We start from the raw sequence: 24,911 nt of genomic DNA on the forward strand, positions 1-24,911 counted from the left end.
AATTGTCTTTGGAAAGCCAAAGGGGACCGATACTTGGAGCAAATGATATTTTGCTAAAGTTTGCAGAATGCAAATAATATTAAACTTGGCAAAATGTCATTCCTCTCCAACAACTAGTTGATATAAACAAAGGGTTTTTTTTTAATGCAAACTGTAACATGTAGCTGCTTCAAACACCAGTGGTTTTATGTTTATTGTGTCCACTTGGCTTCAGCAATGCAGTGCAAACTCTCGGCACTAATAAATTCATACAGAGTTTCCAAAACTAATGAAAACAAGCTGTGCATAAAATTGTGACAATTGAGGCAAGTTCCATGCCCATGTGCGCTGTTAAGGATCCTTTGGGCTCTAACGATACAGAACAATTTGAAGTTTCTTAGTATGAAGTATCTACATGAAGTGTAAAAGTTGGAAAATTTGGGGGTGGTTGTGGCAGGGAAGGAATAAATAAATAAGAAATAATTAGGACCTTGTTTTACAGTATTTGAGGTGGAGAAAATATTTGCCAAAATGTTAAGGTGATTTCTAAAACATCTGGAAAAATTCAGGAGTTTTTGTTTGGGTGGTTGTGGCACTTGGGGAGGCCAAGTGTTAGGAACTATGCCATTGTAATGAAGTAAGACTTTTTGCTAATGTCCATGTAAACAATGGCACATACTCATGAAGGCTTATGAAAGCGGTATATGACGCTGATTACTCTATTTATCCTTTGCCACAAAAATCTTGTCTCCTGTTCTTGATTTGATCTAACTTTTTCTTGGGGAAACAAAATGTAGCAACTATTTTTTTATTTTTTTTGTAATCAGGCTGCAGAATGCATTGTAAGTCCTTTTTCGTGAACAAAGAATTATATTGGTGGAGCAATTTGGATTGCCAGTTAATCAGCTTTGCAAGTTGATTCAAACATCCCTTTTCTACTGTCCTCAAAGTGTGGTGCATAATTAAGGAGTTACTAGTAGAATACAGAGGTTTTCAAATCTTTACTGTGCAACATGTTGAACATTGTATTGAAATCTGAATATGTACATCTAATGATATCCAACATGTTTTGCAAATGAAGATAAGCCAGTCCCTCCTTACAATGAAACATGGGTGAGAAGTACTGCCTGGTTGGCTGTTTACCCTATACCCTTATATTTAGATAGATCTGCCTGCTCTGTTTATAAGGAGACAAAATATTACTATTAGAGTTTATTTAAAATGCTACCCATTTAAATCTTATCTCTTTTCCTGTAATTCAATTTCCTTCCAGGCACCTTCATCTCATGGAACTAAGTAATCTTTTTTTATTCTTCATTGAGGTTTTAATGCTCATTACTAAAGGGATGGCTTTTAATGGATAAACAATTCTTTTTTCATGAACTTGGGCAATCAGGATAAGCAATTTAAGGATTTCTAAAAGGTGGCTGCATATAGGTTTTACAAACTGTACAGATATAACTATATACCTGTAGCTAAAATTTCAGAGCTTTTAGCAGTGAAGACCCCCTCCCGGGTTTTTTAAAATTTCTATTATGTTAACCAAAATAGTGGATAAGGCAAGTGCATGAAAGAGATAACGATCAGGCTGGAAAGCAGTTTGTGAACCTTGCGTATTTGGATGGATTTAAATTATTTATTTATATCCTGCCCGGTGGAACAAGTAGGTCTTAACTGCCCATCTGAATGAATGGAAAGAAGAAGCCTGGTGGATCTACCCAGAAAGGATGTTGCATGATAAAGATGCCACCACATAAAAGGTCCTGTCTCTCACGTCTAACCTCCAAGCAATAGTACAGAGAGAATGGCTTCTGATGTTGATCTCAGGCCTTGAGCAGACTGGGAACAAATGGTTTCATCTCAATGAGTTTAGCTGCATTAAGAGACATTTATCTGATTTATGCTGCAACCCTGAGTCCATTTATCTGTGGGTACATCCCACTGAACTCAATGGGACTCTTTTCAGAATAGACAGGTCTACGTTTAGTGCTGTCGACCCTACTATTAACTTAAAATCAGTTGGTAGAGCATGAGACTCTTAATCTCAGGGTCGTGGGTTCGATTCAATTTAAATTAATTTATTCAGTTGATTCTGTGTAATTTTCCAAGCGGTTGTTTTTGATTTTTTTTACATCAGCTTTGGCTTCTGTTAAGTAATAAACAAGGAACTCCCTTTACTCACATGGAATTATGGCTGCTGTGTGCACAGCTGTTCCAGTATTGTTCTTAATGTTGTATGCTGTCATCCTCCTTTGGGATTCAGAGTGGAAGAAAGACTATCCTCCTTGTTTGTTGCTGTTAAAGTGTTCTACAATAGCAGTGCAAAGGAAACGCCAAAGCAGGTTGGTTTACTTGTGGTTTTCTGGATAGTGTTGAGCTCCAAAACCCATCAGCCTCAGCCAGCATGACCAGTGGTCAGGGAGAATGGGAGTTTATCTATTTATGCCATCATTCTTATATCCTGCTCTTCCTTCCTTAGGAAACACAGGGCAAATTACAATAAAGGCAATTAAATATTTTTGAAACAGTAATAAAAAAAGAAGCCTTTAACATAAAAATCAGGGAATCATTAGAAACAGCAGTAGAGTCTACAGAATCGGCATTTACATTCGAAATGCCTGGATGAAGTTTTTAAATGCACCTAAACATGTTAACTGTGAGGGACAGCTATATCTTACAGGGGAGGAAGTTCCGTAAATGGGACAGCGCCACTGAGAAGGATCTGTCTTATGGCCCCAACCAGCAATCAACTTCTGCTGATTATTATTATTATTTAGTAAATTTCTGTGATGCCCTTCATCTGAAGATCATAGAGCAGTTTACAATATAAAAACACAAAAATACATGCCATAACAACGAACATAAACATAATAACAAACACCCCACAGTTTAAAAGGACATAGATTGTTTAATTAGCCGAGGGCCTGGAAGAAGGGGAATGTTTTTTCCTGGCACCTAAAGACATGCAATGAAGGCACCAGGCAAGGCTTCCTGGGGAGAGCATTCCACAAGTGGGGAGCCAGCAAAGAAAAGGCGCATTCCCATATTGCCACCCTCCAGGGCTCTCATGGAGGAAACAACTTGCAGGGCTGATGGTATTGGAGACACTCCTTCAAGTACTAGGATTCTAATTTGTTCAGAGCTTTATACACAACTACCAGGGCCTTGAATTGGACCTGGTAGTTCACTGGCAACCAGTCCAAAGTTTTAAGGATCCCCCATTGCTGCCCAGTGTGACAGTGGTGTGTGATGCTATCTGCAGCTTCTGGGGTCCCTTCAAGTGGGGATGTCAGAAAATTCCAACAGAAACTGGTGTGTCAATTGCCATCGTTCTCTTATGTATCCCATGTTTGGAAAGGAAAGCAAACCAGCTAATAAGATAAATATCCACTGTTGTTTTCAGGCCACAAATGGTACATAACATTATGTAATTGATTATTCCCCCCCCACACACACACATTTGTATTGTGTTTCCTTTGCATTCTTTATCTTCAATCCATGGTGAATGACAGATAGCTAATTGACCCCTACATGTTTCCACCACTTCGAGAAGGAAGCATGGAAGCATCCATAGAAGGCTCATCCTCCTCTCTTAGCAAAGTCAGGAATAGAATGCACAGATCCTTCTTTAGTTACTACATCACAGGCCTCCCTTGTGATTAAAGACCTGCTTCACACAAAATAAACTGTACTTGTGCCACTGGCAAGAGCTATTTTAAATAGTTCCTTTCCCTCAATGTGCTTTTTTGTTTGAGGCTTTCTTATACTCTGTTATTTAAGACAGGATACAGTTCTCTTGCTACTATTTAAAATGTAAAACTAAACATAGTCAGAGGTGGGTGCAGGTCTCAGCATGGCATTAGTATAACATGCTTGGCATGTTTTTCTCGTCTTGAGGACACTGCAAAACATGGCCTTCTTCTCTTCTACATCTCCTATAGAAGGCCTAAGTCCCATTACTGCTCTCAGAGGCTGATGGACCCAATGAGTTTCCTGACGACTCTGGGGGATTTTCCATCTACGATGGGCACTCCTGTTGAAGCCCTGGCCGAACTCTAAAACATCCAAATGGTTTGGGCCATTGACACAAGCGCCTCTAAGTACCCTTTCCTGCTTCCTGGAGCCCACTTGGCTGCCTGGTATATTCCAGACCTCAAGGCAAGGAAACAAGTTAGGAGGCGGTTTGAACATGAGTGGAGGAAAACTCTGTTCGAATGCAGTCAAATACTGGTGAGGGCTCGTCATCGAGTCCACCTTGTGGCATACTTTGCTGCCTCCATTGCATCCTCGTTATGCCATCTGGCAGAACTTTTTGAGGTTGTGTGGGGCCTCTTACAGTCTGACCCAAAGGAGGTGACAGAACTGATGGTAGCTTGCTGTAACTTGTTTGCAAAGCATTTTGAGGATAAAATCGCTTGCATCCACCAGGATCTTGACTGTTACAGCAGATGAATCTGAAGGAGAGTCCAGAGCACTTTCTAGTCTTGCTGTTTTGGATGAGTTTCAGTTAGTAAGGCGTGCTTGAGGATGTGGACATGGTGCTTCAATCAGTTAAGGTGACCACTTGCTCTGGACCCTTGCCCCTCGTGGCTGATCAAAACTAGCAGGGAGGGGACAGCTGGCTGGGCCAGGGAAGTGATCAGTGCCTCCTTCAAGAGGAGTGGTCCCTGCCTGCTTGAAGGAGGCAGCTGTCAAACCACTCCTAAGAAACCCTCTCTGGATTTGGGAAATCTAGCTAACTACTGGCCAGTTGCCAGTCTCCCCTTCTTGGACAAGATTATTGAGCGGCTAGACATGGATCAGATTCCGGTGCTCTGGGAGGAAACAGATTTTCTAGATCAATTTCAAATGTGGTGTAGGTCTGGTTTTGGTGCAGAAACTGCTTTGGTCACCCTGCATGATGATCACTGTTGGGAGAGAAATGGGAAAATGTGTCCCTGTTAATTATCCTCAGCCTCTCAGCAGCTTTCGATACCATTGACCATGGTATCCTTCTGGAGTGGCTGTCTGAATTGAGTGTGAGTGGCCCCAATCTGTGGTGAGTCTAGTCCTATTTGGATGGATGTTTCCAGACAGTGATGCTTGGGGAGTGCTCTTCAGCCCTGTGGAGCCTTCAATTTGGGGTTCCTTGGGAACTGGCTGAAATGACTGGTAGAATCCGTGACCAGGGAGAAGAGTCGGTGGAAGAAGATTGGAAGAAATTTAAAGATTATCTGCAGAAACATTGCAAAATTAAAGAATGTTAGAGTGATGTTGGATTGAAATTAAGTGGCTTCTAGCTGTACAGGCTTTAAAGTTATATATAGATCAAGATTAAGGATTAGGATTAAAAAAAAGTTAAAAGAAATGGAAAATTGGTTTTTAATAGGTAAAAATTTAATGTTATATTATGTTAAGATTAAAGATTGGGATTAAAAAAAAGGGGGAAAGGAATTGCTGGACAAACAAATTGAACTGGAATACAAAAGAGGGAGGTATGAGGAGGTCCAGAAAATAAGTAAATTTAAAAGTGGTGATGAAAAGGTGATATTGTTTTTAAGTGTTTTCTTTTTTTGTTTTTTGTTTTTTGTACTGTGTATTGCGTATTTTTGTATTGTGTATTTTTCTTTTTTACTTTTAATTCTTTTTTATTGATGTGTCCTTTTATATTGGAAACTTTAATAAATATCATTAAAAAAAAACAATTTGGGGTTCCTTGGGGAGCCTTCAATTTTGGGGTTCAATTTTATCCCCTGTGCTGTTTTACATCTACATGAAATTGCTGAGTGGGGTTATCTGGAAATTTGGAATGTTTTAGTCGGCAATATGCTGATTACACCCAGCTATATTCAGTGCCAGAACTCAACATGAACACTTTCCTTATTCTGTTATATGGCAATGGTGCCCACCTGAGAGGTGCTGGAACTGAGTTCCAGTGAGTTCCATCTGAAAAAAAGCCCTGGCTCTACTTTTCCTTTACATCTGCAGGTGTGGCAGTAGATGTGCTGAACTATTGTCTTGTCTTGGTAATGGACTGGATAAGAGCCAACAAACTGAAGCTCAATTCAGATAAGACTGAGGGATTGTCAGTGGGTGGTTCTGTAGAGCAGATGGATGGGATGTTGCCTGCTCTGGATGGGGTTACACTTGTAGTTTGGGGGTACTTCTGAATCCGTTGCTGTCACTTGAGGCTCAGGTGGCCTTGGTAGCATGGAGTGCCTTCCGTCAGCTTCAGGTGGTGGCACAGCTGTGCCCCCATCTGGGCTGGGAAAGCCTAACTTCTGTCATCTATGCTGTGGTAATCTCTAGGTTAGATTACTGCAATGCATTATACATAGGGCTGCCTCTGAAGATGATTAGGAAATTTTAGCTGGTGCAGAATTTGGCAGCTAGGTTGCTCACTGAGGTAGGATGGTTTGATCCTGACCCAACTGCACTGGTTGCCAATTAGTTTCTGGTCCCAATGCAAAGTACTGGTTTTGACCTATAACGTTTTAAACAGCTCAGGACTGCAGTACCTTAAGGACCGCATCTCCCCATAGGAACCAACCTGGACCCTATGATCATCATCTGAGGCACTTCTTCTTCCACAGTAGATCTGGAGGGTGGCAACACAAGAATGGGCCTTTTCTGTGGTGGCTGCCCATGTGGAATGTTCTCTCCAGGGAGGCTCGCCTGGCACCTTCATTATATGTCTTTAAGCGTCAGTTGAAAATGTTTCTCTATAATCAGGCCTTTGGCTAATTAACACTCTATTGCCTTTTAATGTGTTTGTGGGAGTGGGGTTATTGGCTTGTTTTTGTTTTATTTTGTATTTTGTGTTCTCATTTTGTATTTGTATGTTGTGAACTGCCCTGGAAACTTGAAAGGTAGTATACAAATTTAATAAAGAATAATAATAATTACTGCAGCTGCCACTTCTGCTACTCTTCTGGTTTGGCAGCTGGGGGAGCCAGTTTTCATCAAAAGTAGATCATTTCCGCATCCCTCACACAATGTGTAAATAAGTCCTGATGGCAATAAAGGACACTGGTCCTGTAATTGTGCTTGCCGATGGATACTTCTGCTGATTTATGGCTATACCTATGCTAGTTTTGACCAAACTCAGGCTGAAACAAATTGCCCATTCTCAGAGTCTTATGGTCTCATGATAGACAAGTCATTGATGCCCAAAGAAAATACAGCAGCTGTCCTTGGAGAAAATCCTCCTATTAGCTACGCATATCATTTTTGCTGGAGGAAAGCCCTGAGGGAAAGGATAGCTGTTACTTTGTGCAAGTCTATTTGTCCTTGAACATGTAGCATATAATAATATTGTTTTACAGGGCGCAGTTAGATGAGATGGCAAGAGATTTGTGATTGGATCTCCCACTGTTTTTTAAAAGAAAAAATGCAACTGCAGGTGGGCCTGATTCATATTAGGAGTTACGTAGCTGGGAGACGAGACTTTAAGCCTTTCTCCTTCAGCCAAGGTGAATCATCTGGATTGGATTATTGCAGTGTACTCTACATGAGACTCCATTTGAAGAGTCTTCAGAAATTGCAATTGGTCCAGAATGAAGCAGAGAGAATAAAGGTGGGTGCTTGCTTATGGGAGGCCTGCAGGTGGTGCTTCCAAGCACAATCCAAAGTGTTGATGATTATATTTAAAGCCCTAAATGGCTTAGGTTCAGGATACTTATGCAAGCACACGATTAAAGGTGGCCAACCTTTAATACAGCTGATATAAATGAGGCCAGAGATTCTGGCGGTGCGCATGCTGCTTTGCCTGTTGACCTCTGATTTGCTGTCAGATGTGTTCAATCTTTACACAGTTCTGGAATCAATGGTGACTGCCCCATGGCCCTAGCCACATCTTGGTCAATCTCTTTGGCATGCTGTTCTTCTTCCACTCAACAATTGCTCCTTTGCCCTCCTCTGCCAGGTGCTGCCACAGTTCTTTGCTTCTTGGGTGGTGGGGTTCTTATAGAGCTGTTTTTAGTGCCAAAAGCCCTGTGTGTAGTTGTCTAGTCTTGAAGACAGGTTTCAGAAGGACGGTCTGGGGTTTAACAGTCATGTTTGGTCAACTGTGTCAGTGTCAGTGTTTGCACACATCTGCTTCCTCAGATCCCAACATCCCTTTTTGTCTTGTTTCTATTTGCCTAGCATCTCAAAGGTCACACTGAACCCCTTAGCCTTGTTTTCAGCCTCTGATAAGTAACATCAAGAATACACATACATACATACACACACACATACATCCTTAGCAACTGCAGAAGACGTGCTCATGGACCTTCTGCTGTCAAATATAGTTTGGCCCACAGAATCTACTCTGAAATGGTGTAGGATGCTCAGCAAAGGGTATGATTCCATTTGTTCAATAGCTGAAGCATGGTAGCACTAAACAGCATGGAGGTGCCAACTTCGTTCTGCTAGAAATAAGTCTCAGGTAGATTATTTTTGGTGTCTGAAAAGGGCAGCAAAGCAGTAATTATTTGATTTATCATAATTGTATTTTTAGTGTCCAATGAGCGGAGCTTGTGGAATTTTCTGCCTTAGATGCCAAAATAACTTGATAGCCCTTGGGTACTATACACCTTGATGTGAGGTGGGGATATGTGCCCACTAAGGCACTGAAGGGTCTTGGACCAACTCAGGTATGGTGAGCTTGCAACCATATGAAATACACACATCCTGGGTAGTGTCATCTAATACATCAACCCTGCTGTTTCAGGCGCTTGGCTCTGAATATTTGTTCTAGATTAATTTTAAGATAATCCAGAATTCTTGGCAGAGAGAGTGTATCCTCTTGCACAACAGACTGTTCTTTTAATAAGGCTGGTGGGTATAAATAAACAACTTACTGAAACACTGGGAAATAATTGATTTATTGTTCTTGTTCTAACCTTTTGACCTGAAGAGAGAACAGGGTGGTATGGAGGGACAGAATTAAAATTCCCCTCAAAACTACTGCCCATATTCAAACTAAAATGCATTCAACTGTTTTCTCTTCTCTACTGCTATATTAAATGAAATAATAAATATCCAAGGCCTTTGGTTATAGCCTTTTAAACTGTGTTTGGGTGGTGGGGTTATTCTTTTTGCTTGTTATTATGGTATATATTTTTATATCTTTGGATGAAGGGCAGTATAGAAATTTAATGAATAGAACAAAAATATTAATAAAATAATTACTGAGGAATTTATAAAAGCAATGTATAGTACAGGAAGTCTTGAAATATATCAGAATCGCCATTCACTAGTTGGAACATGGAATTGTCATATTTTAAAAGGAACAAAAATGCAGCTTTTGCAAAATACAAGGAGGAGAAGGAAGGATATTTTAAACTTATTTTCTTGCTGCCTGTGTTCCAAGATCTGGGGGTCCCTGCCTCTGAGACAAACCTGTCCTCATGTTGAGAGAAAAGGTAGTTCAAAAAGGCTTACTTAAGGAAGAAAACAGCATTTGTCTCCATCAAACATGCCAAGTTTGAATGGCCTCTGCTAGCAGTGTATGTAATTAGTTTCACTATTAATAAATTGCCTAAAAGAAAAACAAGGCAGCCCTTTTTTATCTAAGATGTTGACAGATTATGGCAAAGTCCTGGCCTTGTCATCTCTCAGCTGCCTTGACTACTACTTGTCTCTCATCTTCCCTTGATCCACTTGGCTGGCGGAATTATTCAGCTCTCTCATCACTTGGACAGTATGACATGGACACTTCTCCTTCCATCTCTACATTGGGTTCCTGTCTCCTTACAGATACTGCACAAGTTGCTTGTCCTTAACTTCATAACCCCCCATAGCTTTGCCTCTCTTATCTATTCAATCTTATATTCCATCACATCCCTTCCTGCAACCTTTGCCCACCCATCTTCATCATTTTCAACTATCCAGAGTTCTCACCCTGAAGTGATTATGCCCTTTCTTTCTTCCTGGTCCTTATACCAGGAACTGCCTTCCAGAATGCCACCGAATGACTACCTGTCTTTCTGCCTTCAAGCTCTACTTTTAAACCCACTTTTTACAGGGAGCCTTTGAAACAGTCAATAACCTATTGTAACTAAGCCACAGTATGAGTAATTTAAACAATAGTATGTTTTTACCTGTGCCTCCATTCTCCCCACCCCCAATGTTTCCCTGTGTTTATTTTAGATTGTAAGTCCCTAGGGTTTGAACCTATCAATCCCGTTCTTTGTAAAGTTTGATGTGCATGGACATAAGGGTGACTCAGTTTGTAGAGCATGAGACTCTTAATATCAGGGTTGTGGGTTCATGCCCCATGTTGGGCAAAATATTGCTGCATTGCAGAGAGTTGGACTCGATGGCCCTTGTGGTCCCTTCCAACTCTACAATTCTATGATTCTATAAATAAAATAAATTAGAATATCAATAGTCTGTTTCAGTTTCATGTGGTGCCAAACTATAAAAGGAACACAGGCAACTTTGATTTTTGTTGGGGACAATGCTAACTCTCTCCATTTTGGTGACAAGAAACCTCTCTCTGTGGTGTCTGGACTGTGGTGGCTCTTCCACACCTGCAGTGCATTAAATAATGAACATGCAGCTAGGAACAAGGCTGCCTTCTTTGCAGCACTTCTATTCTGAGCCCCACCAGAGACTCAATGACCTACAGTGCTGTTGAGCTATAAATCCTTTTCCTTACTTTTCCATATGATTAAGCTGCTGGTAATGAAGCCATATCAACTATTGCACCAGCTTCAGAGAGTTCTGCAGTAATACCCAGCACTACAACACAGCCATTGACAAGCAGCAACACAACAGAATTGCCATCTGGGAACTTCTCCATCTCAACTACTAAATCAACAGGTAAAAAGGCACTGGTATTGGCTTGATACTTAGGATGATTCTTTACTAGGCATTTAGCATGGAATCTCCCTGCATCATTTATTCCCTTTCTTATGGGATGTCCACACAATTGCACCATCAAATTATTGTCCTCCTGTGTTTTCCCAGTGCATCTCTCATATTTTCTCAGACCAGAGAAAGTCTGATGTATTGGAGGGTGGGATGGGACAGGACAGTAAAGTGGCCAAGTAGGGCAGCGTGGGTGGGGCTCTCTCAGTTTCCCAACACTGCAGGTCATGGCTGCTTACCAAGAAGAGGAAGGGAAAGGTGTGGTGCAGCATATGGTGGCAGGAGTATGGCTGATTCTGAGTAGGGCTGATTCTCAGCACTGTTCTTCCATCTAAGAGGCATACTTTCCACATTTGCCTGGATGAATCAGCCACTCAGCACACTTTCAGTGCATCTTTTAGTGAGTGTTAAATTTTATGTCCTTGTGTTTTTTTGTTTTTATAATCAATATATTAATTAGTGTGAAAGCACTTTCCTGGCTATATATATATTTTTTTAAAAAAATAGTGTACTTCTCCTTAAATAAATGAGCCAACTTTATACTGTTATAATACTACTAAAAATGGCTTTTCTAGCCACCTTTATTTTGGCCAATCTGTATGTCTGATCCAGAACAAGCAGTAAACAATTTGGGTTGTGACATTTCATTGGCAGTAATTGGGCATCACTCTTGAAGTGTTTTAGCACTAATTAAGTTAACTGGGGTGTTGTTGTTTTTAAGGATGTGCCTGGGGAAACCCAGCCAGATGGGCGGGATATAAATAATAAAATTATTATTATTATTATTATTATTATTACAGATCAGCCAGGCACTTGGGTGAATTGGTCCCTCCCCACCTACTGTACCCAAGTTGACAACAGGACCAAACTAGATAAAATAAAGGGAGAGCCATGGAATTATATCCCATGTTTTGTTTTAGGGATTGTTTTTGCTTTTAGTTTCAAGCAGCAGGGTGGGGTTGGATTGGCAAAGTGCTCCCAGGGGTTAGGATGGGAAGTGTTTTGATGCTTTCCCCTTGTGCTATTTCCCATATTTATGTCATCCGGAAGTAAATCTGCTGTGCTTCTGGAGACATGACACAATCCTGATGCCATTTATCAAGACAGATTCCAGTAAATGCAGAGGCATGGTTTGGTTTTAGAACTTTTCAGGCATTCCAAGTGTGTCTGTGTGTTCTTCCTTGTAGATCAAATATTTTCAACTGAGGCAACAAATGGTACTAATGTCACCACCCCTGAAACACTCACCACAAAATCCACTTCAAATACAACAGTGCAAGCATCTACAACACAGGGCAGTTCCAGAAATGAGACAACTCAAAACACAACTTCAACACCACTTCTGACATCTACTTCTACAGAGCTGCCAAAACATACGTTTTCAAATACCGGTACACCTACTGCAACTGAAGCTGGTGACCGTAGTGCGATGGTAAGAAGCATGAAGGATTTAGATTGCTGCTTTGGGTGCAATGAAATAGTAGGACAATCTGATTTCTATATTCAAAGCTAATCCCACTAACTAACCAATTCATTGTTTCAGTCCTATTGGAAAGCGTCTGCAAATTGCAACTCTATATTCTGTTTCTCTGTCAACTCCAAGTAAAACCATTGGAATGGGGATGGTTCCACTGGGATGACAGTTTCAAAAAGAGGGGGTTGATGGAATGGTTTGTCCATCTGGAACACCTCTAGTGGAATGCAAACATTGCCTAATACTAAACCCAAGGATGGGCAGCTTCCAGCTACTTAGGTCATGTTAGCCCACCAGAAGGTACATATTTGGCCCACAAGGCCTTTCCCCCAAAACCATGCCCACCTGCCAGTGGGTAGGGCAGCTGCATTCAATCCTGTGGGGTGCTGCTTCATCAGTGCATTTCCTGTGGGGAACACCCTGGCAAAGCAGACCCCTGGAGAGAGCAGGACTGAACTGTCCATTCATCAGCTGGTGAGCAAAGAGTCCAATCCCACTGGGTGCTCCCACCATTCTGCAGATCAACTTCTCCCACCAAGCTATCAAAGTTGCCCCACAAGATGGGGGGGGGGAGATAAGGCTCTGGCCCTCCAGGCAAAAAAGATTCTCTACCCCTGCGCTGAGCATGATTATGTACCCACTCCTCCTGCCACAATGACAGTGCTTCTTCTCTTTCTTTTTGTCAGGTTAACATCACTTGCCTCAATATCAAGAACGTTAAGACCACTGAAGTGATATGCTTGGAAATCAATGAGGAATACTCTTGTGTAAGTAACAACCAGACCATAAAGAATTGGCAGGGTGGAAAAAGGCTTTTGGGAAGAGCCTGATGCCTGTTCCAACTTGGAAAAAGGAAAAAGTGGTGCCCATCCTCCATTGTTTTATGTTTTGAATGAATATTTGTGCAGTTTAGTTTTTCATGGGTGATCTGAGTTCCTTCTCTTACCATCACTACTACTACCACCATTCTTATTATTTGTTAGTCACTTTATGAAAAAGCAACTTAACTTTACATCTGTGACTTAACAGAATACAATATAAACGACTTAACTGTGACTTAACAGGATGCAATATAAACAGATAAAATCCAGTTAAAGGGGGTTTTTTTGTGTGTGTTTTAAGACAATCCAATGTCATCTTCTTGCCTTTAATTCACCTGGCTTAATCCATCTTCTATCTCCCAGGCCACTGTATTTAGCCTCTCTTTTTTTAAGGACTTACTTCTTATTAAATTTTACTTTACCGTTGGTGCTGCTCTTAAACATGAGGGTTTGACAGTGGGAGAAATGTGTCCCCCTGTTACTTAGCAATAATAATAATAATAATAATAATAATAATAATAATAATAATTTTATTTTTATTATATTTATATTTTATTATTTTTATATACTCTGGGTGGCTTCCAACACATATAAAAATATAATTAAACTAGAAGTTGTTGCCAGTGTTTTCTTTTGGTCAGACAGAGGATACTTTCTGCAAAAAAAAAATATATCTCAGTTGGGACTGCTGTATGGTGCAAGGTGGAGGCTGGGATGTGCAGAGAAGGGGCTGGTTTACAGCATAATCCTATACATGTTTACTTTGAAATACGTGCCACTATGCAAAGAATGCAAAGAATTGCAGTCTTGTGAAATCCTATGCATATTTACTCAGTACTAAGTACCACCATGTTAAATGAGATGTCCTCCAACTAAGCCTGCTTAGGATGGAAGTTTCATTCACATGTCCAGAGAAGGAGAAATAAATCAAAGAATGTTTTGGAGAAGGATTAAGGAGTGCAGAAAAGCAATTGCAGAAAAACAGACAGGTGAACGTTATTCTTAATTACGTAAAATTTATACCCCACATTCTATACTCAAGTGAGCTAACAAATAATAAATTGGGGGGTCATTTAAATAATAATAATAATAATAATAATAATAATAATAATAATCTGAACATCTTCTTCTGAAATAAATAGCCCTACATCTAATTCTTATCCATGTGTATTCAGAACTAAATTCCACTGAGTTAAGTGGGATTTATTCCCCATTCCAAAGCAGTGTGTTAGGAATGCAGCCTTAATCGAGTCTTAAAAGGAACAATTTCATTTATATTTGTTAAGGTGCTGGTGAGTCTTACTAGATAAATTATCCCAGAGTATGGTGAACACAACAAAAAGGGGTCTGCTATATTCCCAAGCATTCTGACCCTTCAAGATTAAGGGAAATCTAAGCAAGGGCTTCCCAGCATATTTTAGTGGACAAGGAGGCTCAGATGGCCTCTAAGATCAAGAAAGACAGAGCTAATGCAGACGTTCCTCTGTGTCCACTTGAAGCCTGACACCACTTTCGCTCTCTGAGTGTGCTTGCAGTAATGAATGAAGAGAGGGAACAGCACCCTCCCCTTGCCTTTCAGTCCTTCTCTGCTGCTGCTTTCTCTTCTTCTTCTTTGGCGATCACTCGTAGTCCTTCTCTGCATAGTTATGCTGAATGGATCCAGAATAAAAGGGCAAGAAAATGAGGAGTGACTGGATAGGACAAAGTGGGTGTCCTCAAAGAGGGTGGATCAGTGAGGGCACCTTATCCCAGGGCCCTCAAAACTAGAGTTTGGTGTTGCTGCCAAAGTAAAATAATTGCTTTGGAGTTTAACAACATCTGTAGGGCCACAGCTTATCCACCCTTCTTTAGAGGAACCAGCTGCTGTGGAATAAACTCCTGCTGCTCCGTAGCAATGGAAAGTGGCATTGGGATGGGATTCTTAATCTTACTGTGTTATTGGCTTCTGTCCTGTAAAGCACACACACACACAAGCTTGAATTTATGCCTGTTTACATATACTGGAAGCATATCAAGGAGAACTATGCTGAACATCTGTTGAAACAAACTCCTCAGGGACTTTACAGTTTAGTACTGGAGCCACCTAGTGGATGAAATATCAGCAGGAAAATGAATAGTGTGCATATGTGTAGATGTAATACAGCACATTTTGTTTCATGATCACAAAATTCAGGCTAGCTGTACCCTAATTCTATTTATCTGTTTGCTGTACCGCTTTGGTGTTCATTGGTGTGTAAACTTTTAGGGCTGATTATCATCATGTAAAACTTTATCCTAAATATCTGTGTTACCTTTTTAGCCAGTCAGGCAGCATTGCAGCCCTGTAATACTGCCATAATTTATATATTGAAATTAATGGCACTGCCATTAGATCTGGCTGCTAAGCTTTGATTCTTTGTATTGAAGTTGCACTTTGAGTAAAGATTCCAATTCTGTCCCAAATGATTTATCTCATCTTTTTATTTGGTTGTGCACATTCCCTTAACCTTTAAATCACTAGTGATACAGATGCCGGTTATGGCTTCTAAGTGCTTTTAATAACATAATTAATAGGTCTGAATGTGCTCAGGCTAATGTTTCAGAACACAGAGTTCATATAATGGTCCAATTGAATGTTAATTGATAATTAATAATGAAATACATGTCAACGAGGAGCTTTATAATTTGCACAATTAACAAGGTGCAGATGGGAATCAACAAATCATAGAATTGTCGAGTTGGAATGAATCCCAAGGGTCATCTAGTCCAACCCCCTGCAATGCAGGAATCTAACAAATGGCCATAGAACCTTTGTTTAAAAAACCTCCAAGGAGGGAGAATACACTATCTCTTGGGGGAGTCTGTTCCACTGTCAAACAGCTCTTACTGCCAGAAAGTTCTTCCTGATGTTTAGTTGGAATTTCCTTTCTTGTAATTTTAACATTAACATCCACCTAAATTTATTGGATTATCCAGCTGGAAATGGAAAAGTTTAAGAGTAAACTTTGTATTCAAAAGTCAGAGACAGGCATATGAAACTATAACATTCATGCAACAGCAACAGCTCTCTGGCCTGAGGGATGCCCTGTTAGGGGTGCTCCTAACAAGTACTCAACACAAACATGAATACAAACTTCTGAAGCTACTGTGAAGAGTGGAGTAGGCCCTGTTAACTATACTATGGCCTGCAGATGTCCACTTCAGAGTGGTGCATAGAAGGACTTTCACTGTGGTGGCACCTGAGATTAGGCAGGCACCAACTGCTAGTTGCTTTTGTCAGCAACTGGAAACATACCTCCACATCCCTAGGTTATCACCGATAGTCAGTACAGGCTCTTGCCATCTCTGGTTATTGTGGCATAACAATGATTTTAATCAATAACAATAAATATTATGCAGAATCAATGTCATTAGGAAAAGTTCCAGATTTAATGTATTCATAAAAATTGACATTGCCCTCAGCCATCCTTTGAAATTCACACTTTTCTGAATTTTGTAATGAAAATTTCCAACCAAGTTATGTGTGCAAAAATGCATTTACAGTACTAGGGTAAAATGCATGCATTACTAGAAATAGCATAAGCAAATACATTATATTATGGGAAACTGTTTCACAAAACTGTGCATATTAGGCAAAGCTGCATACAAAAATGTGTATGTTGGGGGGAAATTGTCCTAAAATGCTAACGGATTCATGAGGACTTCTAAAAATATTTTTCACAAACTGATGTTGTAATGTGGAGAACTAAACTTAAGTATGGAAAAATGGGAACTCAGATAAACCAAAAGTGACAGATTTGCCCATTGCTAGTCTGAGCTGCTATTTCTGAGAAAACTGATAACTGCATCTGAGTTGTGCGTAGATAGAATAGACTGAGGTACTTCTCTGCTTTCCTGTTGCCCTTTCCCAGTAAACTGCTTTATATCTCTGTTCTGTACAGAGGAAACTCTGACATTCTTTCAAGAGTTCTTTCCACAGCAAAGGAAAAACACTACGGAGGAGTGTTTTTCCTCAAACCTATCAAACTAATGTTTATGGGAACAGTTTGACTAGGTTTTATTTTAACTTCCATTTTCCCAGGCATAAAGTATTCTGTGACAAATAATGCCCCCCCCCCCCCAAAAAAAGCCATTTGTAGTGATAGTGAAGTTTGCTGCATATATATTTTAACTGGTCTGATACTTGGGCTTGGAACCTGCCTATCTAAAAAGATCCTTTCAATTAGAAATCTAGCAAGTGGGAGACAGCTGGGCTAGAGTCTTTCTTCCTGATGTGCTGGAGTGTTTGTTTAAAGAAGATGTTTGTTTGTTTGTTTGCTTGTTTGTTTGCTGTTTTGTTCCCTTGCAACATGGGGAAGCATTAAAAAATGACACACACATACACCAATCCCCTGTAACTTAAAGTAGAAAAATGCTACTCTGTTACTTAATTCAGCTGCATATAGACCAGGCTTGAACTAGTGGCCATTGCTATGCCTTGTGATATTGAGTTGCACAACTTAATTACATAATTTGCAGTTTCACCAAAATTTAGGTAGGTCACAACTACATTTGTTTTCTTTAATGAGATTTGCAAATACAAAAAAAAATAAAAATCAAGTTAAAAACGACAGTGGAAGCGATTATTCTAATAATTTGTATTTTTACTCCTCTTGCTCTTGTCACAACTACATTTTAAGGAGAAGTTGGAAAATGTGTGTAAAGCAGAAAGCTGGAGGCATGAAGAGAGATCATGGTGGAGAGGGAAGATGGAGATATGTAGTGAAGAGAGAGAGGGAAAAAAAATGGGTCTCAAGTTGTAGGTTGGGGTTAAATGTGGGTGATGACTACTAAATTATATGTTGGGTGAACCTTTTCCAGTCAGCACCATTGGAGTGACCCTGAGTTCTAGTCCTATAAATGAATATCAGCAGGAGTCTGATTCTAGAGAAAGATCAGGACCACCATGTTGTGGGGGGGGGGGTAATTTTGCTGTACTGGGCCCATGCCCAAGCTAGACTTTGACCTTTCAATTTTAAGCAAAGTCTATAGCAGGCATCCCCAAACTCGCCCTCCAGATGTTTTGGGACTACAATTCCTATCATCCCTGACCACTGGTCCTGTCAGCTAGGGATGGTGGGAGTTGTAGTCCCAAAACATCTGGAGGGCCGAGTTTGGGGGTGCCTGGTCTATAGTCTTGTAGAATGACAGTTACAAAGCCAAACATACCATTCTCTCCAACTGCTTTCTGAGAAACAAGCCTGCTCCCAGTTTGGAGGATTTTTTTTAGCCGATGAGTTAAGCCATAGCTATGATTGATTGGCACATGCTATAGAACAATTCAGAGCTGAGTGCCTCAGGGCAGATGGAATGAATCAGGAAACATCTTCTCCAGACAATGGAGAAGGAACTTCCTAGTTCATTTTGAAGTCATTTTGAGTTCTTCCTTGAGGTGGGTGTGTGCGTGACTCTAGTTTTTCTTGAAATTCATATAGAAGAATGGCTGCCTGGGTCATTCTGAAGGAGCTTTCTGGTTCATTTTGAAGCTGCTGTTCATATTCCCTGGTAGAGGAGTGATTGCTACCCTGAGGGGGGGAGGGGGCAGGATTCACCTAACAAGCCCTATCAAAGAAAGTCCCAAGCAAGGACTTGGACTCAAGAAGTGAAGTTCCCCCCCCCCCATCCTGTCTTCCCCCTTCTAAAGGGAAATGCAGTTGAGGGTGGGGGGCTATAACAGCAACAAGTGGATTTGCAGGCAGACATTCAACAAGCTAAGCTTAGATTCTAAAATGGAGATACAGTTGTGGAAAAGATTTTATATGTCAATCAGATTGGATCAGTTGGTCAGATATCTTATTACTTGTATGCGGCCTCCAATTTATTTGGAGGACCTGCCACCCTCACCTGCAAAAGAGAATACAAATTTGCATAAATATGCATAAGAAACAAATCATACAAAACAATGTGTGATCTCTTGTGAGATGGAAAGCCTAATCCACAGCATACCGAGCCCCTGGGGATTATGACGTCCTATAGAGGACCAGGCACTTTAAACCTTCATAGGAGTGGAAAATTCAAGATCAAATTTGTAATGATCACAGCCTGATCAAGTGTTATTTATCAGGCCAGGGAGGTTGTTTTTTTCAGCTGTATCATTTCTCTTGTTTGAGGGAGGAATTAGTTGACTGTCTGGCTGCCAGTTGGGAATGTGCCGAGGTTCTCTTGGGTAAAGTTTGTGTGATACAGATTACTCCAAGTCAGATGGTCCTGACACAAAAAAACTACATTACTTGTGCAAACAAAGCAATATTATTCATGTGAGTGATAGTGTTTGAACCATGCATCAGCAGAAAATACCACAAGGCATTGTGATTGCAGCTGCTACCAATTCTATTCCGCTCAGTGTAAACCATTGATAGAACAGAATAAAACTGCCAGTGGCAAGGGTGTGCAACTCGAGTTAATTTGATAGGCCAAGTTCTAATAAAAGTTTCCCATGAATCCAACCTTATCTCAAGAAAATGCCGTAATCTTTTGTTGTGGATTCCAGTTCTCTCTATAATGGGCAAATTTTAACAATCTCATGTTTTGGTTGGAGATTGAAATCTGGATCTTGAATATAACTGGAAAAATGGGCAAAGAGCATTTGCCAGATGACATAATCCCTTCAAAAACAGATGTTTTCCCTGATGTACACTTGGGAGCATTAAGTTTGTTGTTCTCTTAGGAATCATTTGCCCCAAACCATGCTGTGAAGACATGATGGGAATAAAGTTACATATATAAAAAATGACAGGAGAATAATGAAAACCACAAAGGCTATTATATCATAATGGGTAAAAGACTGAGCCAGCTGAGGCAGGAAGTCTTGAATTAAAATTTTGCCTCTATCACTAGTTCATTCAGTGGCCTCCAGCAAGCCAATCTTACCCAACTTCAGCTCCCCACCTGCAATATGGGCGTAACAACAACAAAGGGTTGTATCCAACCAAGTCTTACTCGGAGTAGACCTATTGAAATTAATCAACCTAAGCTAGCAATGCTCATTAAAATTGTTACAGATCTGGGGCTACAGAGTTTGAGGGTGCAAGGGCACCCATAACTGCTAGAGTTTGTGAATGTTAGAAAGTAATAAAGGGGTAGGATTTAACTGATTTTTTGAGTACAGTCATACCTCATGTTACGGCCGCTTCAGGTTACGTACATGTTTTCAGGTTGTGGACCGCGGGAAACCCGGAAGTACTGGAACGGGTTACTTCTGGGTTTCGCCTTCGCACATGTGCAGAAGTGCCGAATCGCGCTGGCGCCTGCGCAGACACAGCACTTCAGGATGTGAACGCTGCGGGTTGCGGACATGCCTCTGTCACTGATTACTTCCACAACCCAAGATTCCACTGTATTGAAGGGAAGATGCCAATCCAGTGAAAAAATAACAGGCGAAACTACATTTCCATGCCAAGACATCACCTGGGATAGATGGCAAAAGGTGTTGATGGCCCATCATAGAGAAATCCTTGGGTCTCTGCCATTGGAGGTTGCCAAGTTTACACTGAGCAATGACATCAGTTGAAGGAAAATTGTGACCCTTCAAAGGCTTGGAATAGCGGAGAGAAGGGGGGGCAAGCAGAGAGAAGGGGAGGAGTTACTTGGCATGGGATTTCTGGGAAGGAGAAGCAGGAAGTGGTGAGAACTCCATGTGGGAGGCTGAGGTGTGACACTCAGAAAGCCTCTGAATGCAATGCTGAGCTCCTGTGAAAGACCAGCCACTCCTGAGATGTGAATGCTGTAAACTCTGCACTCTCTGCACAAGTTGTGATTATGTGTTAATAAACCATATTTCTTAAAGACCCGACAGTCTCATCCACATCTTAATTCCTAGTGGAAACACAACCCTGGAGTCCCTGGAATCTTACTACAGTGGTACCTCTGGTTAAGAACTTAATTCGTTCTGGAGGTCCGTTCTTAACCTGAAACTGTTCTTAACCTGAAGCACCACTTTAGCTAATGGGGCCTCCTGCTACCACCGCGTCGCCGCTGCGCCGCTGCGCGATTTATGTTCTCATCCTGAAGTAAAGTTCTTAACCCTAGGTACTACTTCCAGGTTAGCAGAGTCTGTAACCCAAAGCGTTTGTAACCTGAGGTACCACTGTACCTCTCAACAAAGATTGAGGGTGGTGCATAACCTTTGTAACAATATGAATAAGTCTGCTCTGAATAGGACTACCATTTGATACAACCATAAAGATCAATTAGATAACATCTTTGCGTATGTTATCTAAGTGATAACATTCAACATTCTCTCATTATTATTACTACTGTTATTTGTTAGACTTGTTAGCTGCTTGGTACCAAATGACTTGTCTTCAAGTGACTTACAGCAGTTATAGAAACACAAACATATTACAGGCAGTGACTATTTTATGTGCATCTGATTGACAAGTAATCACGCACATGCTCGTCTCTGCCAACCCAAAGTGGCTTGAAAACAGGGCGGAATGGGGCATGCTTATGCGCACTCCGCCAATGCTCATGAGGGTCAGAAAAGTGACCCCCCCACACACACACAAAATGGTTGCTGCCTGTATACCATAATATATATATATACACCATATTTTGCACCATTGTAATGTACTCTAGCCATATATAAATTAAAAGCTTCTGGTGGAACATTTACTGACTCTAACTTTCTGCCTACACATGGAGCTATCATCTGAGAATTGCAGAATTTCATAAATGGATCCATGGTTGGGACCCTAGATTTCTGACCACTGATGGCTTGTTGCTGCTTACCTTGGCTGAATTTACATAAAACATAGAAAACATAACACTTGACTGAAATACTTACCGTAACTCTCACTCTCAGGTTTCTGATCCACCAAACCTGCCTATTCTAGAACTTCGTGTGACTTCAGAATATTTATTTTTAGCTCTGTTTCACCAGAGTCTGGCCCTGAGCCTGACTCACAAGACATGTATATACTGAATTCCAGAAGCTCCATCCTGTTTGACGCACAGATTGACCAAAAGGAGGAAAAAGCTGCAAGACCCTAAATTTCTCCTCAGTCTCCTCCCTCTCAAGCGCCACAATTGTTTGGAAGAAGGATCACCTTATTTCAATCTCTGTGTGGGAAGATTTTATCCATTGTGAAACCCGCAGTGAAAGAGCCATCTGAAATACGGCATTTCCAAAACAGGAAGGCCAAGTGTTTCTTTGTTATTTCCCTCTTCTCCTGCCTGGTGACAATGAAAAAGGAGGTAGTGCTTATGATTTCAAAACAATAAGAGCTGCCTTGGCTTCTTTCCCTTTAAATCCTTACAGAAAATAATCCTAAGTAGGATCCACTTGGTCAAAAATGTTTTTGATTATAATGGCATATATTGATTATAAAAGTCATCAACTTTAAAATTGCTTTTATGGAAAATTATTATTATTTATTTGCCATCAATGCGTACAGATGTGAAATTGTTGACAAATATTTTGGTTCATGTTCCCTCTTTTTGTTAGTTTATCTTTTATTGTTTAACAACTGTGCTCCTGATTCTGTTCATCCAGTGTAGCTATCACAGGGCAAAGTACGACTTTCATTGGCACAGCTAAAGCATAGCTTAGTCCAGACCTTAGTTTTCCTAAGCCCTGTAGCTCTGTTCTCACTTGCCATTAATAATGCCATGATGAAACATACGCACTCCAGTACCAATGCACCATCATATAACATTCCAATGGCCACTTTGGGCAAATTGTGCCAATTAACTAGAAGAGGGAATCTGTATCTATGTGGGCTATAGCAAGGAACTTGACCTTTGTGGGACTGGTCCACCCACCCCATGGAGTCCTTTGCTCATGAATCCACAAGCAACTGCCACTGACATTGTATTCTGTTTCTTTGGAAAGCTTTTGAGTTCTACAGAAGCCAGTGGCAGCCTACTTGGCTAATTGATATTGGTATAGTATAAACTAATGCTGAAGAGAACATTTGTTTAACATCTGTTTGTTTGACTTTTCTTTTCTGGCTTTTTGCAGCACCAGTTCAAAAAACAAAAAGGAATGGACCTAACAAATGTGGTTTGTGAAGAAAACCCATCTCAATGCGATATCAAACTGTCAGAATCAGAAGTGAAGCGCAACTGCATATTGCTGGTTGAGGCAGCAAATAAAGGTCAGTTGAGTAAATTGGTGTAAAACTTATGTACAGAGCAAGATATGGTTTTACCGAGATTGTGTATATATGTTCAGGGAGTGAGTGGTTTGTTGTAGTTAGATAATTTATGTTTCAATGAGTTCTTTTGTCTGTTTTCATTACTTCACACTTGGGCGGGTGGTGGGGTACGGAAAGTAAAATTGTATCTCAGCTTTCACCAGTAATCACTGTTCATTCTCAATGCATCATCTGTTCCTTAAAACGTAAGATCCTCCAAATCAAGGTACGGAATTCCACAGTCACAAGAATATCCCATATCCCATATCTCATGCTTGAAAAACATAAAACAAACACTATAGTCCCAATCTACAGCTGTGTGTGATGGGCATCTGGCTGTGAATTTTATGTTATAATAATAATAATAATAATAATAATTTATTATTTATACCCCGCCCATCTGGCTGGGTTTCCCCAGCCACTCTGGGCGGCTTCCAAAAGAATATTAAAATACTATGATACATCAAACATTAAAAGCTTCCCTAAACAGGGCTGCCTTCAGATGTCTTCTAAAAGTCTGGTAGTTGTTGTTCTCTTTGACATCTGGTGGGAGGGCGTTCCACAGGGAGGGCGCCACTACCGAGAAGGCCCTCTGCCTGGTTCCCTGTAACTTGGCTTCTCGCAGTGAGGGAACCGCCAGAAGGCCCTCAGTGCTGGACCTCAGTGTCCGGGTAGAACGATGGAGGTGGAGGTAGCCGTGTTGGTCTGCCGTAGTTGAAACAAAATAAAGAAATTTTAAAAATTCCTTCCAGTAACACCTTTGGAAAGCCTTTGTTTCTTCCCTTCCAGTTGTTATTTATTGAAAGTTTGTTATGAATTGTACCCATGCCCAAAAAGATGGTGGGCATTTTTACTCCTGAGATTTAAAGCAGTTCTTGCTGTAGTTGCTATAATACAGGAATGGGGAACCTTTTTCAGCCCGAGGGCCACATTTCATCATGGGCAACCTTGAAGGGAGCACATGACAGTGGTGGGTGAGGCCAGAGCCAAAAGAGGGCAGAGCTGTAGACTATACTGTAGGGTACATTCCACTCACAAGGTATGGCCCAAGACATTTTGCTGTCTGAGGCAAATGACAAGATGGAGGTACAAAAGCCAACCATAGTGGCAGTTGAAATTTACTTCAAAACTGGCAACAGGATACATACCCTCCAAGTGTCTTGATTTTTCTGGGATGAGCCCAGAATTCCTAAAGCCATCACAGCTTCTGACTTGATCCTGGGGCACCCCAAGTTCCCCCAGCCACTGGACAGGGGCCGCAGAAGCACCTCCTGGGGCGACTGCAGCATTGGGAAGGAAGCATGAGGGCTCCTTCCCAAAGTCTACTTAGCACTTACTAGACTTTGGCAAGAAGGTGGGTGGACTCTTGGACCCTGGCAGAGCCCTCATGCCTTCTTCCCGAAGCCATACAAGCCTCTCCTCTTGCTGCTTTCTTCAGGTGAGGGAGAATAGGCTTTCCCAGCTATTGCACTGCTCCCGTGCCTCTGATTCCAGACTGTCCAACTATAGTAAAGTTTTCTCTGGCAGATTCAGTGTTTTGTTTCTTGTTTCTAGTTACCCCCAACTTCATTGCTAGATGATAACCAATTCATAACCTTCAAAATGTAAGCCAACTAATAACACCAAGAAGAAGAAAAACAATGTTTT

General features: G+C 40.9%; 2 protein-coding genes across 5 annotated transcripts in view; one reads left to right on the forward strand and one right to left on the reverse strand.

The window, feature by feature from the left end:
* The window catches only part of CD34 (CD34 molecule), a 138,974-nt gene that overhangs the window by 107,178 nt on the left and 6,885 nt on the right, over window positions 1-24,911 (forward strand). For both annotated transcript variants that reach the window (XM_081009108.1, XM_081009107.1), the window contains 4 exons: window positions 10,621-10,767; window positions 12,003-12,247; window positions 12,976-13,056; window positions 23,090-23,225. In XM_081009108.1, the coding sequence (XP_080865234.1) occupies window positions 10,621-10,767; window positions 12,003-12,247; window positions 12,976-13,056; window positions 23,090-23,225 (609 nt within the window). The remainder of the gene's footprint in view (window positions 1-10,620; window positions 10,768-12,002; window positions 12,248-12,975; window positions 13,057-23,089; window positions 23,226-24,911) is intronic.
* Window positions 1-24,911, reverse strand: part of LOC308478926 (uncharacterized protein) — a gene marked incomplete at its 5' end in the record, with an annotated part of 131,148 nt that overhangs the window by 44,692 nt on the left and 61,545 nt on the right. The window contains one exon of one of the 3 annotated variants that reach the window (XM_081009132.1): window positions 2,162-2,287. The exons of the other annotated variants lie outside the window; for them this stretch is intronic. Coding sequence (XP_080865258.1) covers window positions 2,162-2,225 — 64 coding nt within the window. The remainder of the gene's footprint in view (window positions 1-2,161; window positions 2,288-24,911) is intronic. 3 annotated transcript variants of the gene reach the window in all.

Source organism: Podarcis pityusensis (assembly GCF_964106645.2).
Source record: "Podarcis pityusensis genome assembly, chromosome: 6".
Classification (NCBI taxonomy): Eukaryota; Metazoa; Chordata; class Lepidosauria; order Squamata; family Lacertidae; genus Podarcis; species Podarcis pityusensis.